Source organism: Scyliorhinus torazame, chromosome 14 (assembly GCF_047496885.1).
Source record: "Scyliorhinus torazame isolate Kashiwa2021f chromosome 14, sScyTor2.1, whole genome shotgun sequence".
NCBI lineage: Eukaryota > Metazoa > Chordata > Chondrichthyes > Carcharhiniformes > Scyliorhinidae > Scyliorhinus > Scyliorhinus torazame.
Window position 1 is genome coordinate 158,121,182 of NC_092720.1, and position 9,546 is coordinate 158,130,727.

At 44.2% G+C, this 9,546-nt stretch overlaps 1 protein-coding gene across 2 annotated transcripts; it reads left to right on the top strand.

Moving 5' to 3' along the window:
- The first annotated feature begins 1,234 nt into the window (after positions 1-1,234).
- LOC140390110 (uncharacterized) lies at positions 1,235-8,700 on the top strand. 2 transcript variants are annotated; one of them, XM_072475028.1, is made up of 3 exons: positions 1,235-1,352; positions 1,742-2,794; positions 5,408-8,700. In XM_072475028.1, exons 2-3 carry the CDS (start codon positions 2,177-2,179, stop codon positions 5,507-5,509), a joined length of 720 nt encoding a protein of 239 aa, XP_072331129.1. In that variant the 5' UTR covers positions 1,235-1,352; positions 1,742-2,176; the 3' UTR covers positions 5,510-8,700. The 2 variants fall into 2 exon arrangements, with proteins under 2 accessions (XP_072331129.1, XP_072331130.1); XM_072475029.1 differs by lacking the exon at positions 1,235-1,352 and adding an exon at positions 1,366-1,566.
- Positions 8,701-9,546: the final 846 nt, after the last annotated feature.

A 9,546-nucleotide genomic window follows, 5' to 3' on the forward strand; every position in this document is an offset into this window, starting at 1 on the left:
GAGAGTTACCTGGATGCTGTGTTTCAGGAGGCAGTCACACCCCTTAGATTAACTACCTTGAATTCAGTGCATTGGTCAGGAACATAGGATGTGACTACAAGTTAGGCAGGTAGAGGGACCCAGGAGCCTCGACCCCTGTTCCTGTCCAACAGGTTCAAGATTCTTGCTCCTTGTGTGGACCAGAGCAGGGACTGGAGGATGAGAAAACTGACCATAGCGCTGTGGTACAGGAAATCATTCAAATGGTGGTGAGGGAGGAGAGGTGGGAAGAGTATGTAGTCAGAGTATAGTTAGGAGAATAGACACTGTTCTCTTTAGCCAGGATCGAGATCCACAAAGAGTGTAAAGACTGTATTGTGTACCTGGTGCCAGGGTTTTCTATCCACAGATGCTGACAGGCCTGCTGAATTTAAGTCTAGCGTTTTCTGTTTTAAGGGCATCTCACTCAGCTGCAGGAAAACCTGGTGGGATGGGAAAGAGCCAGCTGTTGTGGTGCATGTAGATACCAACAATACAGATAGACCAAGGAAAGAGGTTCTGCTGAGGGAATACGAACTCAGGGCTAAATTAAAAAGCTGCACACAAAGGTAATAATCTCCGGTTTACTACCTGAGCCATGAATTAATTGGAATAGGGTCAGTAAGATTCAAGAGGAAAATGCATGACTCAAAGATTGGTGTCGGGGAAATGGGTTATGGGAGAAGGCAGGAAGTTGGAGATGAGGCCAATATGAGATCAGCCTCAATTGTATTGAATGGTGGAGCAGGTTGGAGGGGCTGAATTACCAATTCCCAGTTCTTATGTAATCTCTCTGCAGCCTTTGACATGTCCGACCAGACTATCCTCCTCGTCCTGCAACTCTTCTGTGTTGTCCATTTCTGTGGCACCATTTCTTCTTCAGAAATATATCGTGAATCTTCCCACCGCCATCGCTCTGGTTCCTACCAAGGGTCAGTCTCTGCTTTTCAATTCGATTCAGCCGCTCGGGCTCGCGCTTCCTCACATTCCACTCCCGAACGCTGGGCGCCAACCACTGCTGCGCGCGGCAGAACTACAACTCCCATCAGCCAGCGCGGGCCGACGCTCGGTTTCTCTCCCCACCCCACATCCAACACTGCCGCTCCTCACTCCGCAGGCTCTGGGGCCCAGATGCAGCATGGGTAATGCAGTTCCGACCGAGTCTGTCTGGAAAGCGGCTGCGCAGAACTGGGCGAAGCACTGATTCAGTGATGCCCCGCCCTCTCCTCTGCGAAAATGAGGCCAACCCTTGTGGGCGGATCTCCTATTCGTTCTCCAAATGATTGGTTATGAGAGACATCAATCACAGAGCTGAGCTGTTTGGTTGTGAGAAGGTGAGGTGTGATTATCTGGGAGGGGCAGAGACACATTTATTAAAATGTCTTTTAATGTCCTCTTTAAAGATTTTACCTGAAGGCCTCGGCCTTTCCCAGAAGCCTGGGCTTGGATTTGATAGTTTTGCCAGAGAGCTGAATTTGGGATGTGCAGCCTGAGTGTCTGCAGTGTCTGCTCCTGGTCACTATTCAGTGTCCCTGCTGGAAAAAGATGGTGAGTGACAGTCAAGTTAGGAAAAATAAAGGACTTGCATCTGATCCTCTTCCACACAGGGGAATAGCAGACTGACAGTCACTGTGGAACAGTCTCTAACTGAGCAGTCAGCTCCTTTAGCAAAGGAGGAGAGGGGCTGAAGGAAATCAATCATGTTTATTTTTCTATTTTACAGAAGGATTGCCCCGTACTACACTGGAAAATACCAAGAGGATAGACACCACAGATAGATCCTGACTATCATCCAAGGAACAACTGCACAACTGTGAGAAGACATCCAGTTCCTTTACAGCATTGCTCAACAGAGAAATATGGTTTCACAGTGGAACCATATCTGGAAATCAGTGGGGTCAAGGGAGCTCTGACATATCATCAAATCTGAAACTGGTTAATGGTGTGGAACCTTCCATCAGAATGAACCCAGAGCGAAGCTGGAAAGGAGTGTGAGTGAGCTCCACGTGTAGTGTGAGCTTCAATCATTCATCGAGCCTCATGAAACACTGACTCATTCCTGCAGGTGAGAGGCTGTTCCAGTGTGAGGAGGCATCCACAGGCTCATACAATCCCCAAGTCACAAGGTACATTCTTTGCATGATTCTTAAGGTAAATCATGGAAGAGAAATCATTCAAGTGTGAGGCATGTGATCAAACCCTGAAACAATCATCCAAGCTTGTGAGACATCAATGTATCCACACTGGGAAGAAGCCATTTCAGTGTGAGGTATGCAACAAATCATTCTCTGTCCAATCAAACTTCCGCAGACATCAACGTATTCACACAGGGGAGAGACCATATACATGTGAGGTGTGTGACAGAGCCTTCACACAGTTATCAAGCCTCCAGGTCCATCAAACAATCCACACAGGAGAGAAACCTTTCAAGTGTGAATTTTGCAATAAAGCTTTTGCAACATCTACGAGGTTCCTGGAACATCAGAGCACTCACACTGGGGAGAAATCATTCAGATGTGAGGTGTGTGGCAAATCATTCTCTCGTTCATCTCACTTTCGCGTACACCAACGAATTCACACTGGGGAGAAACCATTCATATGCAAAGTGTGCAAGAAATCGTTCTCATGGTCATCAAACCTCCATGAACACCAACGCCTTCACACTGGGGAGAAGGCATTCAAATATGAGGTGTGTAATAAGGATTTTACACAGTTATCAGGTCTGGTGAAGCACCGGCACATTCACACAGGGGAGAAGAAAACATTCATGTGTGAGGTGTGTAATAAGGACTTTGAACAATTATGGGGAATGTTGGATCACCATCGCACTCACACAGCGGGGAAGACAAGTGAGGTGTGTGACTGAGCCTCCCACAGTCAGCCATACTCATGTATCAGAGACATCCATACTGTCGTCTGTTGGAATGGAAACAACCTGGAGCAGGAGGAGGCCATTCTGCTCCTTGAGGCTGCTCCAACATTTGACAAGATCGTGGCTCATATTATTGTGGTATCAATTCCACTTTTCTGCTTCCCCTCCTAATCCCATTTATTTCCCTGTCCATCACATATCTATCCAACTCAACCTTGAAAATATTCAATAATCCAGCCTCCACTGCTCTCTGTGGAAGAGAATTTCAGAGACCAACAAACTTCAGAGAAAAAGTTTCTCCTCATCGCCGTCTTAATTGGGATGTCGCTTATTTTTAAACTCTATGTGCTCTGTTCTCTCTCACAAGGGGAAACATCCTTCCCCTGTCAAGACCCATCAGGACCTTAAATATTTCTGTAAGACCACCTCTCTAATCATTCTTCTAAACACCAGTGCATACAGGCACAACCTGGTCCCGAGATGGTCTCACCACCCTGTACAAATGTCGAAAATGTCTTTTTATATTTCATTCCCCGATGCAATACACAACAAGCCATTTACCTTCCTGATCACTGACTGTACCTGCAGACTAATCTTTTGTGATTCATGGACAAGGACCAGATCACGCTGGACCTCACTTGTGAAATCTCAAATCATTTAAATAATATACTGCTTATTGATTATTTCTGTTAAAATTGGACATGTTTACATTTTCCCACATTATATTCCATCTGTCAAATTTTTGATCCTTAATCTGTATCCCTTTGCAGATTCCTTATGTTCTCCTCAAATTAGTAAGAAGTCTTACAACACCAGGTTGAAGTCCAACAGGTTTGTTTCGAAGCACTAGCTTTCGGAGCACAGCTCCTTCCTCAGGGAAAGGAGCTGTCTCCGAAAACTAGTGATTCGAAACAAACCTGTTGGGACTTCAACGTGGTGTTGTAAGAACTCTTACTGTGCTCACCCCAGTCCAACGCCGGCATCTCCACATCAAATTAGTGGGTAGGTGGGGAATGTTTCATGTTTCGTATGTTTGTAACTTAGGCTCCTCTCTGCATCATCAATATAATTAGCATCCATACATTTAGTCCCTTCATTCAATTCTTTCATCTAAATTGTAAAAATTTGAAGCCCCAGCACTGATCCCTGTGGCACATCATTAGTTACAGCTTGACAACCACAAAATGATTCATTTATGCATATTCTTTGTTTCCTGTTAGCTATCTATCCTTGCTAATACGTTACCTCATCATGAGCTCTTAATTTGTGTGGTTAAATTTTGATCTGTCACCTTATCAAATGCCTTTTTAAAATCAATGTACATCACGTCTACAGGTATGCAGGGAATTCAAATACATTAGTCAAACATGATTTCCCTTTCTCGGAACCATGTTGACTCTGCCTGATTGCATTGAACTAAATCCCTCAATATAATCTCAGTAACAGATTCCTGCATTCTACAATGGCAGATGTTAGGCTAACTAGTCTATAATTTCCTGCTTTCTGTCTCCTTTCTTTCTTGAATACAGGAGTCAAATTCACTATTTTCTAATCTGATGGGGCATTTCTTCGTAAATTTTGGAAAATTAACCTATGCATCTGTAATCTCTACAGCTACTTTTAGGACCTAGAACAAAGTCCATCAGGTCCTTGGGTTGGTTCGAGCCGTTTTATCAGTCCCCTTTCCCTGGGAACTGGTGTTGGTAATTGTTTTAAGTTCCTCCCTCCTGATCAGCTCTTGATTTTCACTGTTTCGCAAGTACAAGTTCTGCACTGGAGTGTGAGCCTCAGAGCTGAGGTCAATCTGCTTTCATTCACTCATGAAAGTTCTATTGTTCAGGCACAGTTCTAACAGTCTGTCAGAATGGGCAGCACGGTAGATGGGCAGCATTGTAGCACAGTGGATAGCACTGTTGCTTCACAGCTGCAGGATCCCAGGTTCGATTCCCAGCTTGGGTCACTGCCTTTGCGGCGTCTACACGTTCTTCCTGTGTCTGCATGGGTTTCCTCCGATTGCTCCGGTCTCCTCCCACTAGTCCCGAAAGACGTGCTATTGTGTAATTTGTGTACCCGAACAGGCGCCGGAATGTGGCGCCCAGGACCCATTTTTTTTGCCCAGGACCCATTTTTACCAACAGGCCACTCTTCGCGACCTATGTCCAGTGACCATCACGACTGGCCATTTTCACTTACCTTTAATGTGACAGGTGAGCCTGCTTGGTCTTTATGATATCACTTGCTTTGTTATACAGTGTTACATTTCTGACAATGACTTCCACTGATGATTTAAGATCTCATTGCATCCGTTGAAACAAAATAGCGGCTTGTCCTCGAAGTCGCCGAGTTTGAAGTGTCCTCAAAGTCGCCGAGTTTGAAGTTTTGAGGGTTTTAAACTTTAATTTGCCAATGCTTCCCCGCATATAACACACATGAACTTTGAAACCTGATTTGCAGTGGAACAATTAATAAACCATACCTCTGGTAATCATCTTTATGCTGCTTTGTTCCTGTTCTCAGCTTCTTCCTGGATTATTCACCAAAAGTCCTGGAGTTCACACCAGCACGGCTGGCACCTACAAAATGGGGGAATCTCTTGCGTGCCCAGAACACGTGACTTAAGCGTTCCTGCGCATGACCTGCTCTCTGCTTCCGATGGGAGGAGTCTGTCATTTGCTGGAAAAAACTAGCCCTGGACAACACGCTGACATCAGGAGAGGGGATGACCGGCAATCTCAAAAGTCCGTCACAGCTGGCATTTTTAAAAGTCAGATGCGGCCATTGGGCGTTTCTCCCGCAATTGGGAACACAGCAACCGAGGCACCGCAACCCTCCCGAAACCTGCTCACGACCCACCTTCAGGTCGGGACCCTGAGTTTGAAAACGCCTGGTATATGGGGAGCTTTGCTCTCTATCTAACTCTGTGCCTTACCTTTCCTGGTTGTATTTGTTGGGGACAGTATTTACTCTGTATCTGGGGACAAGTTTACTCGGTATCTAACCCCAGGCTCTACTTGTCCTGGGAGTGATTGATGGGGACAGTGTTGAGGGAGCTTTACTCTGTACCTAACCCCATGCTGTGCCTGGTCTGAGAGTGATTGATGGGGACATTTCAGAGGGAGCTTTACTCTGTATCTAATCCCTGCGCTGCACCTGTTGTGGGAGTGTTTAATGGGGACAAAGTTGAGTGAGCTTTACTCTGTCTTGACAGACAGAGGGATCTGGGTGTGAAGATCCACAGGTCACTGAAAGTGGCAACGCAGGTGGAGAAGTAGTCAAGAAGGCATACGGCATGCTTGCCTTCATCGACCAGGTCATTGAGTATAAAAATTGGCAAGTTACGCTTCAGCCGTGTAGAACCTTAGTTAGGCCACACTTGGAATATCGTGTTTATTTCTGGTCGCCACACTCCCAAAAGGATGTGGAGGCTTTGGAGAGGGTACAGAAGAGATTTACCAGGATATTGCCTGGTATGGAGGGCATTAGCTATGAGGAGAGATTGGATAAACTCTGTTTGTTCATACTGGAATGACAGATTGAGGGAAGACCTGTTTGAAGTCTATAAAATTAAGAGGGGCATGGACAGAGTGGATAGTCGGAAGCTTTTTCTCAGGGTGGAAGAGTCAATTAGTAGGGGATATAGGTTTAAGGTGCGAGGGACAAATTTAGAGGAGATGTGCAAGGGAAGTTTTTTTGCACAGAGGGTAGTGGGTGCCTGGAACTCGCTGCCAGAGGATATGGTGGAAGCAGGTACGATAGTGACTTTTAAAGGGCTTATGGCAAATATATGAGTAGGATGGGAATAGAGGGATATGGACCGGAAATGTAGAAGGTTTTAGGTAAGATGTGTAGCATGATTGGTGCAGCTTGGAGGGCTGAAGGGCCTGTTTCTGCGATGTACATTTCTTTGTTCATACCTGGGAGTGTTTCATGGGCTCAGTGTAGTATTGAAGCAACATTGAATAAAAAGTCTGTCTGAGTAAGGATGATTGTGAAATATTGATAGTCCATCTTATTCAGAAATGCCCGTGAGGAAAGTACATGTGCCGTCCTTTTCTGGTCTGGTTTATATTTCACTCCAGATCCAGAATCAGTCTTGGTATTTGAGGAATATCCAGGAGTAACGCTGCGCATCCCTGAAACTATGGTGCCAAACCGGTGAAGTTCTATCACAGAATGACAATCTTTGTTAAACAGCAGTAGCAGCATTCCACAGTGAAAGCGCAGTGATCCCAGAACAGATCAGATAACAGCTCTCGTCACATCCAGTGCTGAACAGTCCGCTAAACAAGTTAATTCGCTTTAATAACTGGTTCAGGTATTGCCAAAATTCCAGCAAGTGACATATTCAGTCTCCTGGTGTATCAGATCCACTCAGATCAATTTTATACAAAGCCTGATATTCATTGATGTCACAAGAGTGGCCTGAATTCTTCAATGAAGCTTCAGGAACACAAATCTCAGGTGGTGGGACAAATCGTGAGGACATTTTTTTAAAGCATAAAGGATTCTTGACTTCAGAAACTGCGACATGAAGAACAAAAGCAAATAAATTTTGCTTGAATCTTTATAAATCCTGTTAGGGTGAAAATATTCACACGCAGGCCTTTGAATGAGTAAAGAAGCAGTTTATTATATCAGCTCTGGGAGAAAGATCTGTGGCTCCTCAGCCTTTAGACAGCACTCTTTCTCACTTGAGCTCAGGCTCACACGGGGTTAATATACAGATTCAAAAAAGAAATTAGTTTGTAATCGCATTTACATACAGCCAATCAACTTTATTTGCATCACAATTCATTACATGGAACTGGTCACTTCTCCGTATCTCAGTCCATGCCGTAAATGGTTATTAGTTCGTAACCTACAGCCTCTTCCTGTTATTGCTAATTTCTCAGCTTGTAGTTAGCCGGGCAGTTATAGATAACAAGGCATGCAGACCTTGGGCAAAATTTGTCAATATCCATTGTTTTGAAGTATGCTCCTGGTGATGAATCATTTGTTTTGCACAGAGGGCTGCTATTTTCAGTAGAAGACATAGAAAATACATCGAGTTGCAGGGTGAGATATAATTTGCAACATAGTTAAGAATTAGTTATATATTGTAAAAAGCAGAATTTCCCACAACCATATAATGGGAGAAACAGAATTTTCCCACCAACATTCCCAATGACTAGGTCCCAGTGGGAGCGCTCTGTCTAATTCTACCGCAGTTACGTGGAGAGAATCTCAGAGTGATCCAGTTCAGAGTTAGGCTATCCAGCCCATTGTGCCTGAGGAATTGAACTAAAGAAGATGGTACTAGACTGGGATGACCAGTTAGGATAGTGTAGAAGTAGGTACTAATACAGGTGATTAGAGAATTAGGATAGCGGACTTTTAAACATCTCTAGCTTAGGCTGGAGAAAATGGGTAGCAGTCTAATTGCCTGTAACTGGGATTTCGCAAAGCATGAAGAGATGGGTAGCCATTAGGACCGGTTCTTTGTGCAAAGGATGCTGCAGAGGATGCTGGGTGAAAGGGGCCCCAGGGCTGAGGAATGTATAGTGGGCCTATCAGGATCAGTAATTGTGAAGATCTGGTTATATGGCCAGGTCAAGGAATGCGTGAGAAAGACCTATGAGAATCTTGCATTCGTTACCATTACCTTATTTGGTCGTGCGTATGTGAAACTTGATGCTACATGAATGTATATGAAAACGAGATGCTTTGTCCCTTTTTTTTCCACTCGCTCTGGAAATTTCAAGAGGCTTGTAGTCTCATGCCTTTATCAGAGTGAGTGTAGCTTGCAAGCTGTTTGAAATAAAATAAATTAATACCCAAGAATCTGACTCAGCGTTTGACTGAGGGCAGAAAGAACTCAATTTCAACATTTGGTGTCGGGAGTGGGATTTCAACAGACGATCACCGGTCATCTGCGAAATCAGAATTAAACTGATCTCGGATGGGGAGAGAGGAAATGGGCCCACGACGTGAGTAGCTGGAAAATGACCATGTCGGTTTTCCTCTGTCTCGTAGTCTGATAAAAGTTTGATCACTCGCACATGGTCAGGTAAGATCGTATCGACGAAATCATAGGTCAGTCTGGCGGATTAGAAAAATTAATGTCAGTCGATGTAGCTATGGCTAAGGGTTAAAACGTGACTGAGGGAATACGGGGTAATAATTCAGTTGGTAATTGAGGTAATATTGCCTGGTAATTCAGTTGCATGTGGGTTGAAAATCAAAATTGGTTATATAAATTTCACTTTAATTCGGTTAAGGTATTTAACGGGTTGAGGGAATGTCACAGAGACAATTCAGTTAAGACCGCTGATAGAATGTTCTGGAGACAATTCAATTCCATACAATTACAATTGGCTAAGTTAGATTTTGTTCTTGGGAGATATGTCTTATGAGTGGAAAAAAGTTGGGAGATGAATGGCCACTAGGGGGAACCAGAGACTTGGATAATTCAGAACCGTATCGGAAAAAAGAGGAGGCTTCAAGATTGTTTAAATTTACTTTACAGTTTTGAAGAAGGGAAAAGGGAAAGCCCTGTCTTTTACATTGTGTTTCCTGTGCAAATTCAAACTTTTATTGTCCAGTTGGTTGAGATGAATGAAAGTATAATGCTTTGAATTCCTTTTGTTTGAGTGGAGATCTCGGTGGATGAATGAGTG

Excerpts from the sequence above, each read along its gene's own strand:
- LOC140390110 (XM_072475028.1), top strand. The coding sequence starts at position 2,177 with ATGGAAGAGAAATCATTCAAGTGTGAGGCATGTGATCAAACCCTGAAA. Across the intron at positions 2,795-5,407 it reads AGAAAACATTCATGTGTGAG|CTTCTTCCTGGATTATTCAC; the intron begins GTGTGTAATAAG and ends TCCTGTTCTCAG.